We start from the raw sequence: 15,427 nt of genomic DNA, 5'->3' as shown, positions 1-15,427 counted from the left end.
CATTAATTTGAAGACCTGGGGCTCCAAACAGCCCACACACTGTGAAATAAAACAGCCCAGTCAGGTTTCTGTGGCCTGCTAATGTCTGACATCGGATGAATTGAGTTGTACTGGTTTTTGGGATTCATTTTACATAGATGGCAGGCACTTCAGAGTTGTCCTACCTGTGTGTCTCCAATCACAGTGCTGGACTAATGTTTATGAGAGAGCCCAAACTTGAGGATAAAAAGTAGAGAGAAGCTCAGCGAATGAATATTTATGGAGAAAATGAAAATGGAGAAGAAAGAGAACTGAGCGAAAATGGCTAAAACCTCTTCACTCCTAGGATGCTCGCACTGAACTGAGCTGTGGCTCATTCTCATTTAACCTTCCTCTTGTGTTAGGGTCTTTACCGACCTGCTTTTAGGTTTTAAATGCATACAAGTACTCCATAAATTTGTTTATTTTATCAAGACATATATATATTTTATACTAAATTATAAAAGGCTCTTGTTAAAATTATGTTTTTTTTTAAAGTTTTTAGGGTCAATTTCGACCCAGGTATAATTTTAAATCAGAAAACAAGAACAAGTGCCAAATCTGGAATCATAAACACACTATACACCAACAGCCTACAGCTGTCTCCTTCTACAACCTCTTGAGCTTCAGTTAGGGGCTTCTATCTTTGTCTGTTTCACAAAACAAGGAAAGACAGACATGTAAGGCCCAGTCAGTTTAGAGTTTATGTTTTGTAGAGTGTACATCTCCAGTTTACAGCAACAATGAAGAATTAAAACCAATCCTTTCATGGATAAGGAAGAATAACAAGGTAAACAAGAGGTAAGAAATAAATTGGTTGATAATTAATTGTTTTCTAGGGGGTCTTATGGCTGATTTAAAACACGGGTCAAAACCGACCCATTAACATAAGAGATGGTAACAGAAAGCTAACACAGGAGGAAGGTTAAAGGGACAGTCACTGAAACTGGTCATTCTGAACAGGGCTGTTTAGCAAGGGGATCCTTGTGGTATTTTGAACAAAGCATATATTGGACACTTCATCAAGACACAGCAGAACTTGTGACAAATAGGGTATACTACGTCTACAATAAACCATTCTGGCAGTACCTCTTTGTAAAAATTAAGCATTTTTTTGCCACAAGATTAAAACCATTGATATATGAAGTGAATGATATTGACTGTACTGTTACAGGGGCAAAAGGTAGGGGGCATATCAGTTGATGTTGGAAGAAATGGGCATATCAGTTGATGTTGGAAGAAATGGGTGAGGGCAAGAGTCTGACTGGTCTTTTAGGGTGCTCCTTGTGGTTAGAACCTACCAAAGGTGGTTCATGGAGGGACAACCAAGTTAGGAGGTGATAGGCCCATAGGTGATCCAAGCTCATTCATACTGAAGGGAGTGAAGGGGTCAGCATTTGTATGAAATCCCCTATATGATATTCTTAGAGTAATTCCCTGTATACGGTGTTTAGTACTTGCCCTAAAGTGGTATGTCATAAAGGACAAGTGAACTGTTGACAGGGTCGTGATGGTGCATTTCGGAGTGCTCTGTGTGTGTGTGGACATAGTGTTTAAAAACTCTAGCAGCACTGCTGTGTCTGCTCCACTTATATCAGCTCAACACACACTTACACACCCCCACTCTGTCAGCATAATTGCATATGTGTGTTCGTATATGTACCTGTATAAGCCGTCCTTGTTCACTTTGGAGGGAGCTGAGGTCCTGTCCAAGGTTGCTCTGGCCTCTCCTTAGAGACTCATAGTCCATCTTCAACTGACCAGCATGGGCTGAAAGTTTGGCCACTTCCTCCGCCAAGTTGACCAGCAAAGCGCGGTCCTGACCTTTGACCGATTTGAGGTCCGAGTCGTGGTCAGTGAGGGAGTGCAGCAGAGAGGTCTGGACGCCCTCCAGTCTCAGGAAGTTGCTGTTGTAGTCCGGGCAGTTGGGGTCAATGAAGATGTTGATCCGGGAGCCGTCACCCCTCTCGACGGTCACCAGGGCGTTGGCCTCATCCTGATTGGTCGTGATGTGGGGCGGTCCATCCGACATGGGAGGGGCCTGGTAGTGGTTCATGAAGAGGATGGTGCCGGTTACTGTGACAGCAAGAAGGACAGCCACAAACAGGAGGATGGTGCAGAGAAGGTAACTGCAGCTCATTCTCTGTAGGGATAAAGAAAGACAGTGATGTAAGTTAGAGTGAGGGCAGGGGTAGGGATAAGAGTAGGTAAGGTTTAAGGTAATGTTATGGGGAGCGTTGGTCTGATTGCCCTACCACAGGTCCAGACAGATGAAACCGAGACAGGAGATCACTAACTGCATGAAAGTAAACACAAACCTAAAGTTCTCCACAGCTCAATTTGTTTCTGTGTTAAATCAAACAGGGAAGTAAAGCTTACAACTTTTACAAACAAGTTAAACTTCAGCCATGTACAGCAGCCATTTTCTACCCCCATTTTTATTTATTCATTTATTTATTTATATTTCAGAACCACACTCTCAACCCCACTGCGACCAAGTCAAGACCCCAAATGTATTGCAACCCCTAAGCTAAGACTGCCTTGCACTATGTGAATCCTACATTCACACACCCTCATGTGATAGGGGATGAAACGATGAGTGTGCAGTGCAAAACAAAAGTAAAAGTAACAAAAATAAATGGATATTCAAGTGACCTTATCACACAGATAAGGATGAAAGAGATAAAAACGAGAAACTGAAAGTGATATGGAGATGATAACAGACAGGCTGAGAGAAAGCAGGAGGCCAAGATAGAGAAGGATTGTGGGGGTGGGGGTTGGAGTCTGGTATTAATCCTGTCATAATCACCGGCCTAATGATTCCGACAGCACTGCAAGTGATTTTTAAAAGCCCCTGGAAGCAATTAAGCCTAGAGTAGCCTGACGAGGGAAGAGCGCATGCACGAGAGAGAGAGAGAGAGAGAGAGAGAGAGAGAGTGGAGAAGAATGCAGGTGCACTAACCATGGATACATCATTCTTTCGCTCTCTCCCTCTCTCTCCCCCAGATGTTCCCTGGCAGATGTGGCCACGTATGGCACATAGAATAACATCTGATTGCCAAAGTTTGAGAGCTCATTATAGTTCTTAGAGTCTCAGGCTAAGCAAAGGGGTTATATTCTAAAACCTAACAATGCTTAAAGACCTCTTAAGGTGGTATTTCGATTTCCAATGAATTCTTATTGGTTTAATGGGATGTGATTGTCTGGAATTCAAAGCCCAATTTCCCAGTGCCCAAAGTCAAAAGTGGGCGAGAATGGTATAATGTCCCTCAGCATTGCAATGTGAACAAGTGCAGCTGCCTTCTCTGGAGCAAAGGAACAAAATTCAATACAAGACTGGCTCATGATTTAACTACACACCAGTTGTGCCTTCAAATCCTCACAGCAATTACCAGACAAGGAAAAGGAAACTAACTCTTAATACTCTTCATTTCAGAAGAAATGAATTAGCATTTGTCCAGAAGGTGGTCATATGGTGTATGTGTGGCCACAGCTTTCTACACTCACCTCAGAGCTACAGCATATGTGGAAATGCATAGACGATGTCAAGATGTCGGTTGTTAATGAGAAAGCTTATGTGGTACGATATTAATGATTAGAAACTGTAATTATAATATATTTAGCTAATAATAACATTTGTGTTCTGGAACGGATTCAATCACTTCATTGCCTGCTACACACCATTAATCACTTCAGTGAACAAGAGGAAAATGCAATAAATATGTGTGCGCATGTGTGTGTGGTTCAGATATCACATTGTGAGTAACACAATTTTTTCTTTCATTATAATTCATGAAAACACTAAATTAATAAATAAATAAAATAGTCAAATAAACATGTAACTAAATCATGTCCCCATAATGTAATCATTACATTTAAGGTGAAGACATGTGTTAAGATTAATGTAGTAGTAGGTTTAGGGTTAGGGTTAGTGTAAAGGTTAGGTTTAGCCTAGTATTTTATAGGTAAGTTTAGGGTAAGTCTCCACAAAATGAATGGAAATCTATGTAATGTCCCCTGAAACCATGAAAACAAGCTTCCCTCTGTATGTGTGTATCCCGGTTCTGAATGTTTTCCAACAGATTGTTGAGTGTTATTGTTGTGTATTAACCACGAGCGTGTGCTCTACTTAATTAATACCTGTACATATGCTCCATTTTGGAGGCTGCCAATTAATATGCAAATTAGTTGATCTGGCCTACTGGCCCATGCTAATGGATGGTTAATGGTTGGCAATTTGATTGGCTTTATGAGCAGCGTTGGGAAACAAATGGGTTTTCTGGGAAGCACTTATGAAAGAATTGTTTATACAAAGAAATCTCTCTCTCTCTCTCTCTCTCTCTCTCTCTCTCTCTCTCTCTCTCTCTCTCTCTCTCACCCGCCTCTCTCTCTCTAAGTAGATTTTTTATGGTGTTGATCGTATATCACAAATGGTGGAGTCAGATCCCGTATTGTAAACCCTGTAGTTGCTCTGCGGCAGTAGATGTTAAAAGCATTAGAAGTTAGACCACTGCTGTGTGGATATGGTGGCATTAAGCCACAAGCCTTAGTGAGGCCAGGTATTGATGTTGGATGACTAGTTTTGGGTCAGTAAAACTACCCCAACTCATCCTAGAAGCACTAAACGAGCCTCATGTGACTGAATGATGAGCGAGGTGATAAACACATTCAAATTGTGACCTAATTGGGCTGAGAATTTCAGAGGCAAATTGACATACAGTCATTATTGCAGATCTAAAATGGAGGACTGTAATCTCACCATGGCACAATCTTGCTGTAGACTGGCTATTGCTTCCGGCTATTACTGGCTATTAGAACTCATGGTTGACCTAGCTAAGCTTCATTATTAAAGCCAAGCAAAGCTTACACCACTTGATGTAACTCACTGCAGAATGGTAAACATGCGTCTTTTGAAGTGTGCAGTATCCTCTACACCCTGAGGGTCCATCGGCATGGAGCAGCTGCTTCATTCATGCTGATGGAAAACTGCAGGAGGTCGATCATAAGTTCGTCTTCCAGAAGAAGAACACAGAGATGCTGAACTTATGATAGGAACAAAGAGGGATTCAGCCCAGCTTAACTCTGTCATATTTTAATTTTTTTCTCTAATGTCATGTTGCCATATCCAGCTGGAGCTTATTGAACCATGTGCTTGTTTGATTCCTATTTGTTTGTCTTGTGGGTTATTACACAGAGTGGGAAATAACTATTATGACATTGTCATTACATTGTAATGACAAAGTAACAATAGCAACCCATTTTGTTTTATATTCTGGATCTGCTCTACCATATATATGATGAAATGTGTTTCCAAATGAAATGTGTGTATGTGTGCACTGCAGATCCTCGAGCAGATGGGGGTGTGTCAGTGATTGTGAAAAACATTTTTTCTACTTAAAATATTCATGAGCTTTGGACACTTCAGCTGTTATGGGATACAATATAAATCCAGGGGGAGTGCCAACAGGCATATGGGAATATAGTTGATAAACAGGAGATAAAATGTGTGTGTGTGTGTGTGTGTGTGTGTGTGTGTGTGTGTGTGTGTGTGTGTGTCAGAAAGGAGTGTTCACACCTTCCACACCAGGCTATGAAACATAGTATGTACTAATCCTTCATTTGATCAGAGTAGTTTATTAGACACAGTGTCAGACAAGGTTTAATCCTTGGTGTAGCATTCTGTAGGTGTGTGAGTGTGTGTGTGTGTTTGTGTGAGAAAGTGGGTGAGTGTATGTAAGAGAGTGTGAGTTAAAACGAACACATGGAGTTCAGTTTTGTTATAGATGCACTAAAAACTATGTATAAATGTAGCTGAATTATATTTTTCTTGGCATCAGATTTGTGTGTGTGTGTGTATGTGTGTGTGTGTGAGCCCTTACCTTGGGCGGTGTTTGTCTGACTGTGTCTGAGTCTGACCATCGGTGTTTGAGCTGGGTGGAGCTGGGCACACACTCACAGAAGGTCTGCATCAAACAAACAAAGACAGCGTTGTTGTTGCTGACCAGGTCTGTTGCCGTTTTACAGAAAGACAAGTCAAATTTGTGGAAGCTTGGGGCTTCATGAAAAATGTTTCAATCTAAAAAAAAAAATTGTCTTAAAAAAAATCAAGCAAATATATATTTCTTCTAATATATGCCTCCAGATGGAGAACACCATTTACAGCATTGGGGCTATGCTCCTGTGCACAAAGCAAGGTTTACTGAATGAATTTAACATAGAGGAAGGTCTCACAATGGCCTCAACCACACTGTGATGAACTGGTTAATGATGTGAGCCAGGGCCTCATCCAAATACTGACTGGACACCAGTTCTACAAATGGACACAGATCAGTACCTTGGAGAAGGCTACTCTCCTGGGGGGCTGTTATAGGCAGGAATGAGGATGAAATGGAATAGGGTGTCCAAAATGTCATATAGGGGTGACGGCTAAGTGTCCAAAAACTTGGCCATAGTGTTTGATGAGTCAGTCCTTCAGAATATATGGTGTGTGTGTGTGTGTATGTGTGTGTGTGTGTGTGTGTATGAGGGGTCAAAGAAAATACAGTACAATGGTAACCTGTGGGTCACCCCTTCATTATGAATGCTCTTCCGTAGGTGATGTGCATGCTCTTAACCTACACACACACACACACACGGTCAGCTTACACTAGCTCTCTAAAGCATATCCGATCAGATCGGCCTCTTTATGTTCCAGCCAATAAAAGCCCAGACGATTCCATTAGCATTAAACCTTAATGGGGTGAAAATCAGATCAAAGAAACATTAAGCCGCTGTTTTAGCGCGTGTCTGAGGAAGTGTGCTTGTATATATGTGTGTGTGTGTGTGTGTGTGTGTGTGTGTGTGTAGCAGTGTTTTCAAGACCCTGTCCTTTATATTACCGTGAGTGTGTGGTGTCTTTAGAAAGCGCATGGCCTGAATGTGCGCCTGTGTGTGTGTGTGTGTGTGTGTGTGTGTGTGTGTGTGTGTGTGTGTGTGTAAGCAGACTGCTGTCTAAGCTAATTAGAGAAAACAAGCTTTCCACACCTTCTCCATCCCAAAGGGAGGAAGAAAAGAAGGCAAAAGATGGATGGAGGGTTGAGCCCAGAGAACTAGTGCAGTGCTTTGCAAAAGTCAGAGAATACTATCCAGTGAGGAGACACATAATTCATTGTCCAGCCTTTGATAATCTCAGCCATGAGACATAACACTTACATAGGCCTTTCATGGCATATCGATGTAAATGTATAAGATGTTTTTACATTTTGTTTATGTCCATTGTCATGAAAAAGCAGTTGGAGGTCATTGCATATAAGACTAGACCCCTACATAGGCCTTATATAAGAACTGAAACACACCTAAACACAATGAATGTTAATAGTAATAACTACTAATAATTACATTAGCCCTTATGTCAGTAGACATATGGGGTCTAAAAGCACAGTAGGCTGATGGAGCCCTAAAAGTCTCAAGCATAGTGTGGGGAATGGAACCACAGTTTGCCATGTGGAGAGCAGCAGTGAGCTTGAAGTGCCAAGGTAAGTGCCACTGGACAAGGTATGAACAGCAAGGGGCCAATGTAGATATTGCATCTGGAGTTGGATTCTGAGGGACAGAGAGCTCTGAGGGTCATTTAGAAAACAAAACATCAAGTCCAAGTGTCCACTTTCATTTTAATGATGGTGAAAAATGTGGTTCTGGACTGATGTCAGCCAAAAACAAAAGGTCAGGACAGTGTATAATGAATGGAACCAGCGTTTAAAAACTCCAGCAATACTGCTGTGACTGATCCACTTGCAGCACAACACACACTAACTCAATCACATCTGTGTCATTGATCCACCATCCAAATAATACCTGCTCTTGAGGGGTCCTATGAAGGTCTCAAGGTGAAAGCAGAGCAACAGCTGGACCACACTCTGTAGTTCTAGAACTACAAAGGTCTCCTGTGTTTAGCTGATATTAGAAACCAGGTCATTTAGGTCTTGTTTTGATATTTTACACACTTAGTGTCCACTCGATTGACCATGCATCCATAAACCAAGGCTGAAAACACACGGGAAGACCACCAAGACCCTTCCCTCTGAACCACAGCAGTGCTCTGATACTGTTTGAACACACAGCGGAGCAGAGGTCCATAATGTAGAGCTAGTCACGCGCCAAAGTGGCTCTTTTGCCAGAAGGCGGATTCCCAGTGACAGACAGGTCCGAGCAGTCATCCATAATTCAGAGGATCATGGGCATATATGAGCAACTAGAGTCCTGTTTCATTTTTCTAACGGATGAAGTGCCCGAGGTGAGGCTTTCTCGCCTGGACGATGACTACCAAGGAGGCCATGAGGAAGCAGGGCACGAAGCCGGCCTTAAAATCTCTGGACACGGACCTGTTAGAGGTGACCTTACGATAGCAACAAAGAAAAGCCGGTCAGTGCTCCTGGAAAAAATAGCTTTGTGGTCAACAGTGGAGAGGTTGCCCTGCTGACTGACTCTCCAAACATTTGTAGACACACCTTCAAGAGCTTCAGGCAAAATCAGGAAACCATATGGGATACTCTGGAGCAGCTGCACATGAGACTTAGTTTAACATGCCCAATGCTGCTGTGTATCTCGTGCAACTCACTTTTACAAAACATAAAAATCATCTCAAAAATGTCCAGAAATCCAGGAGCGGGGGTGGGTCATCCTCCCCTCCTCCAAAATTTACATAAAGCAGTTTCTGTAGTGCTGAGCCCAGAGTAGCAACAAACCGGGCTCTGCTCTGCCTCTTAGTATTTAATATTAGGGTTAAGGTTAGAGTTTGTATTAGGTTAGGGTTTCCACCTTAAATGTTTCACTAAATGAGCCTTATTTTTTAAGGCTCATTTAGTGTCCATAGCTGCAGGCATGCTTGGGCTGTCTCCTACTGTGTTCCATACCTGGCAACCTGAAATGTTAGTTATGGTTTGGACACTTCTTAAAGAATAATATACTGGCTGCACCATTGCTGTCAGAGAAACCAGTGCTTACATTTAAGCATGTTTTCTTACTCTCTGATGACACACCCTGAACACTGTATAATTTAGCACAGCAAATATGACAAATTGGTTCTTTGAAGTTTATTCAGACTATGGGTTGCCAATAATTCCAATTAATATCAACAAATATAAATAGCAAATATTTTATAAAGCCCAGTTTCATTTTGTACATGTTGTACACATTTTGGGAACTGATTTTCAGTCACGTGTCACGTTTTTTACCCTAGCTAAAGGCTGTCTTTCAAAACACTCCACTGCAATCACCACAGTATTTGGACCTTGCTGCTAAAATCCCTGAAACATCAGTAGAGTGTATTGTGTAGGCTGTCAAACCCATTAGCTTATGCCCTGAGGTCATCCCGGACGCAATCACCTAATGAACAGAGCTATTACGGATATGAAGAGAGCCATCCAGTGCATAATACACTATATGGCCGAAGGGTTCAGAACATCATCTGATGTATCTTCTTAAATCAACTGGATTAACAAAGAATAAATAGCTTCTACTATTTTTCCAGGAAGGCTGTGAACCACCCGATGAAACATGTCCTTGGTTTGGTGACCTTCAGCCTCAAGAACTTTATTTTAAGCCAGGAACTGATGTGAGATGTCTAGCTATGTTTGACAAAACCACCCATCCTTCTGGAATACACAGTTTCACTGCTCCACAACCCAACGGTGGGGGCTTTCTACTCCTCAATCCAACATTTGGCATTGGGTGTGGTGAACTAAGACTCGTGTACAACTGCTCCAGAGCATCCCACCTCAGTGGAAGGTCAGCTGTGTTTGGAAAACTCTCAGGTCACCCAACATAAACATAGATTACAGTGGAAGGAGGACACAAATGAACATCTGGAGACTTGAAAACTGTTCTAAGATGGAAGACCATTGGTGCAAATGGAACCCTAGTCCTTGTGATGTGTCCTAAATCACACTTAGCGATATAAATGTAGATACAGCTTTTATAACTTTGCTGAAATACTCTAGTTATTATGAATGACTATGCTCATGTGTCATGCTATGGATTTTATTTATTTATGTGTTTATTTATTTATTTATTTATTTTTTTTTTAAGTGGAGCTTGGAATTAAAGCAGGGCGTTTTGGAAAAGGAAATATAAAGGAAGAAAGCGTGCCATGTACCAAATCCTCCTGGGAAAGCAGAGCTCTATGGAGATCTATTTGTGCTATTACTGGAAATGCAGCTATGCTGGAAAAGCATGGAATCTAGGGCTGGGTTCTAGGCACAGATTTATCATTAAATGCACTATGCATTATTTTTAATTTTATTTTAAAGCATGAAAGCAGTAGGTCAGCAGGTAGCGTCAGCACCAGGGTCCTGGGTTCCTCTCCTGAGGGTTTGGTGTGTTCTCTCTGTGTCGGTGAGGGTTTCGTCCATAATCCTAGTTTCCCTGCCACAGTTAGTAGGTAGAATGGTTGTGTGTAACCGTCCATAGATCAGAGTGAGTGACAGGGTGAGTGTCTGAAATTGAGTGACACTGTGATTGTGGCCTGTTCACTGTGTTCTTCAGCCTTGTGCTCAGTGATTCTGGATGAGCTCTGAACCCACCCCAACACTGTGCATGTTTCTGCAGTTGCAGAAGATGAATGAATGAATGAATGAATGAATGAAGAGACTACCCGTTATTTATTTTCTGGAACAATAAGGAAGGTGTTTCCTATAAAGTGTCCAGAGCATGGAAGAACAATGTACGTAACTGTTTCCAATAAAGTGTCCAGAGGATGGAAGAGTAACTGTTTCCAATAAAGTGGCCAACAGGTGTCAGGTCCAATTGCATCACATTTGTTCAGAACATCAAGCCCGCTCCTAGTATTTTCAGTTTGTGTGATTCTATGTGACTAGAGCTTGTTTGTTTGTTTGTTTTCCTTACAGAGATAATTATGCCTATGGGAAAGCACTACAGAGACAGACAGCAAGGAGTGTGAGATTAAGCTCTCTCTCTCTTCAAAGTAGCCAAGCTTTAGACTAGGAATGAGGCGGTCAATTGACACATTTGTCAAGGTAAACACCTCAACCCCAACCCCCCCACACACACACACACACACACACACACACAGACAAAGGATTCTGTTCTGCTCAGCACCACTCATCCTCTGATGTATGCAATCTTATAATAATACATACAGCATCAGGACTTCCTGTGAATAATGCATGTAATAATGTACAGGAGAATCAATATAATCTGCCCATGAAGATGAACCACACACACACACACACACACACACACATATATATCGTCTTCTCTGACCTCAATATCATCACAGCCCTTTGATGTCTCCATGTTGCCCTAAAACTGCCATGTGCGGTAAATTGACCCCTGGTGAAATGCATATTTTGTTAGTTGTTTAAGTGGACATTAGTAATATATTTGACTTGTGAAATAGACAGTGACACACACACACACACACACATTTACTCACACACTCAGACCTGTGGACAATTTCAACCATTCACACAGTCACAGAACATTACATGAGGATGGGAGCCAGTACATTTCCACAGCACTCTTCTCCTACTGTTCTGCAATTGTTCTGAAAAAAGAAAGTGGACTGTCCAGCGCTGCACTCGTGAATGAGACTCCAGAAGAAAGATAGAATATTATAAGATGGAGGAAAAAGAGATTTTCACACAGTCCATTAAAATCCCTGTGGGGTGCTCAAAGACCGGGCAGGGAGAGGCCCCGGAGACGAGGTAAAGATCCAGAGACCCGAGGAGGGTCTTGGAGATGCCCAGTATGAGCATGAGAATATTGACCGTCCTTCAGCTTAACGCCTCAGTTAGCAACAGGATCGGAAAAAAGAGGACGATGGAAATTTAACACAAAGATTAGGCTTTAACCTGGTGCTGAAGGGCAGTGTGTGTATGTGTGTGTGAGAGAGAGACAGGAATATACCAATACGTATAGGGATAAAACCTACTCATAGTTTGGGAATGTGTCTTCCTTGTGGGGCCCACCAGGAAGTCCCCACAATGTAAAATCATTACATTTTAAGATGAAGACATTTTCTGGGTTAAGGTTAGGGTCAATCTCCACTAAATAAATGGACGTCTATTTAATGTGCCCACAATTCACGGAGACAAGGTTCCTGAGTTTCACTGTATTTAAGGCACACCCCCTGCGTAAGGACAAGGCCACTTTCCAAGATGAAAATTCCCATCACTAGGGGGTCCCTTACTCCCTGACCCCCGCTTGATCCTGGTAGCACAGACCTGTGGTCCCCTGACATGACACAGTTTTTCAGATGTTTTTACAAAACCCATAGTAAGACTGATGGGCTCGCATGAGAAAACCGGAGTGGTTCTAGAGCAGGAGGGGAGTAAACAAACATGGAAGGGTGGATGTCTTTGGGCATCTGTTTATTTTTCTTTCAGTTCCTGAAAGTGCCCACTTCTCTTTCTCAATGACCATAATTCCCAGCCCTGACAGCTGACACTTACACACACACACACACACACACACACACACACACACACACACACACACACACACACACAATCCCTCTATCCTTCTCCCACTCTCTCTCTCTGTCTGTTTCTATCCCCTCTATCTCTCTTCTCTCTCTCTCTTCTCTCTCTCTCTTCTCTCTCTCTCTTCTCTCTCTCATGCCTTTAACCAAACCCAACCCTACTGCTCCTCCACTTCCAAAGCTGAGAGGATGCCTACCTTGCCGTGGGCAGATAAGTGACCGGTAAGAGCCCAGTGTGTGTGTGTGTGTGTGTGTGTGTTGAAGGTTGAAGCAGTCCTTCACACATATACCTGCTTTAAACTTGGCCTCAAGTGGCGCACAAACACTTCTAACTGGAATGCTAGAGGCCAGGATTGGGATTAAGCTATCATGAATTAATCAATCCTTAAAATGGGATCTACAAGGTCTACGTATCCCCCCCCCCCCATACACATTTTATTAACTGACATGTTAATAGAACAACTCATACAACTCCTATGAATCCATGTAGCATATATACTACTTTATAATGCATACACTACAACAGTTAAACTACATAGAGAACACTGCTGCGTGAGCGCCCGAAGATGAACAGTGGGTGCTGCCTACAGCCATGATGCCAGCAATACCCAAGAAATGTGAACAATCTTGCACACTTACCCAGTCACTCCCACTACCCAGTCAATTTCATACACCCTAAGCTGCGGATATACAGGGGTTGGACAATGAAACTGAAACACCTGGTTTTAGACCACAGTAATTTATTAGTATGGTGTATGGCCTCCTTTTGCGGTCAATACAGCGTCAATTCATCTTGGGAATGACATATACAAGTCCTGCACAGTGGTCAGAGGGATTTTAAGTCATTCTTCTTGCAGGATGGTGGCCAGGTCACTGCGTGATTTTGGTGGAGGAAAACGTTTCCTGACTCGCTCCTCCAAAACACCCCAAAGTGGCTCAATAATATTTAGATCTGGTGACTGTGCAGGCCATGGGAGATGTTCAACTTCACTTTCATGTTCATCAAACCAATCTTTCACCAGTCTTGCATTGTTGTCCTAATACACAGCACCACCTTCAGGACACAATGTTTGAACCATTGGATGCACATGTTCCTCCAGAATGGTTCTGTAGTCCTTGGCAGTGACTTGCCCATCAAGCCCATCAAGTATTGGGCCAAGGGAATGCCGTGATATGGCAGCCCAAACCATCACTGATCCACCCCCATGCTTCACTCTGGGCATGCAACAGTCTGGGTGGTATGCTTCTTTGGGGCTTCTCCACACTGTAACTCTCCCGGATGTGGGGAAAACAGTAAAGGTGGACTCATCAGAGAACAATACATGTTTCACATTGTCCACAGCCCAAGATTTGCGCTCCTTCCACCATTGAAACCAGCGTTTGACATTGGCATGAGTGACCAAAGGTTTGGCTAGAGCAGCCCGGCCGTGTATATTGACCCCGTGGAGCTCCCGACGGACAGTTCTGGTGGAAACAGGAGAGTTGAGGTGCATATTTAATTCTGCTGTGATTTGGGCAGCCGTGGTTTTATGTTTTTTGGATACAATCTGGGTTAGCACCCGAACATCCCTTTCAGACAGCTTCCTCTTGCGTCCACAGTTAATCCTGTTGGATGTGTTTCGTCCTTCTTGGTGGTATGACATTACCCTGGATACCGTGGCTCTTGATACATCACAAAGACTTGCTGTCTTGGTCACAGATGCAAATGTGCCCTCTCTTGAACTCTTTGTGTGGTATGTCACCCATAATGTTGTGTGCATTGCAATATTTTGAGTAAAACTGTGCTCTTAGCCTCTGCTAATTGAACCTTCACACTCTGCTCTTATTGCTGCAATGTGCAATTAATGAAGATTGGCCACCAGGCTGCTCCAATTTAGCCATGAAACCTCCCACACTAAAATGACAGGTGTTTCAGTTTCATTGTCTAACCCCTGTATAGTAAAATTGTAATTCCTCTGTTAGTAACTATGTAACAACTATGTCATTGCATTTGTAATTACACACTAAAGTAGGTTTACTCAGTTTTGTGGTGAAATATACCAGAATTTGTATTATGTATACCCATGAACGGGGCTAATACAATTATTTTTCATGTTTGACCTCCATATGTAGGTCAGTGTGGCCTACCAGGCCTAGCTTTTCTTAGAAAAAACAAACAGCTTTTTTTACATGAAGATCAGCAATTTATTTCCCAGCCGTCATGCTGTGCTAACAGACAGCCATGACAGAACTGCACCAACAGAGGAGTAAATAGATTTGTCTGGCATTTATAAAAATGTCAAAAGTGGTTAATATCCTGGGAGAAGCTAATGTACACCGAGGCTTTGGGAGCAGAGTCGGGTTATATTTATTTACAGAGGTGATTAAAGGGAAAATGCCTAAGAGGATTTCGACCGCCAGCTATAAACCCCCCTTAAAAAGTCAAAGCCAAGACTCTTTGTGTGAACCCTCTTCCAAATACGGGATGGCAGTGAATAGCAAGGTGGAAACGGAGCTCATTGATCCACAAGTCGTCATGGGCATCCTTGCTTCACATTCATTGGAACTAATCAACATATTAAAATTCCAAATAAGAACCATTTCACACATCAGAACAGAGCTGTGCTGCTATGGCACTGGCCATCTGTTTTAAGAAGCAATGAAATGTACAGAGAAATGTCTGGAATTCCATGTTATGTGGTGGTAGAATGGAAGATGTCCTTGTTATACCTCTGTGAAGAGTGAAGCAAGATCAGGTTGTCGTTTCTAAATAAGGAGATTAGAAAGTGACGTCTACTACTGTTAGCCGCGAAATACAAGGATGCACACGCTAACAGTTCCATTGTAATAAAACAATTTTTTTGCAGGCTTCCAAACACCACAGGTGACAATTTTTTTGGAGCTGAGGACACAAAGGTAACTTTAAAAAATAGTGAAAACATTCAGAGAACT

The 15,427-nt window shown here is 42.4% G+C and overlaps 1 protein-coding gene across 2 annotated transcripts in view; it reads right to left on the bottom strand.

Moving 5' to 3' along the window:
* The window catches only part of fibcd1b (fibrinogen C domain containing 1b), a 91,418-nt gene that overhangs the window by 59,999 nt on the left and 15,992 nt on the right, over positions 1 to 15,427 (bottom strand). Inside the window, exons 2-3 of one of the 2 annotated variants that reach the window (XM_066661430.1) lie at positions 5,898 to 5,981; positions 1,682 to 2,161 (exon numbers count right to left, since the gene is read on the bottom strand). In XM_066661430.1, coding sequence (XP_066517527.1) covers positions 1,682 to 2,161; positions 5,898 to 5,981 — 564 coding nt within the window. The remainder of the gene's footprint in view (positions 1 to 1,681; positions 2,162 to 5,897; positions 5,982 to 15,427) is intronic. The other variant, XM_066661431.1, reaches the window with a different exon arrangement.

This window comes from Hoplias malabaricus, chromosome 2 (genome assembly GCF_029633855.1).
Source record: "Hoplias malabaricus isolate fHopMal1 chromosome 2, fHopMal1.hap1, whole genome shotgun sequence".
Taxonomy (NCBI): Eukaryota; Metazoa; Chordata; class Actinopteri; order Characiformes; family Erythrinidae; genus Hoplias; species Hoplias malabaricus.
The sequence above is the reverse complement of the archived record's forward strand: the minus strand, read 5'-3'. Positions and strand labels throughout refer to the sequence as shown.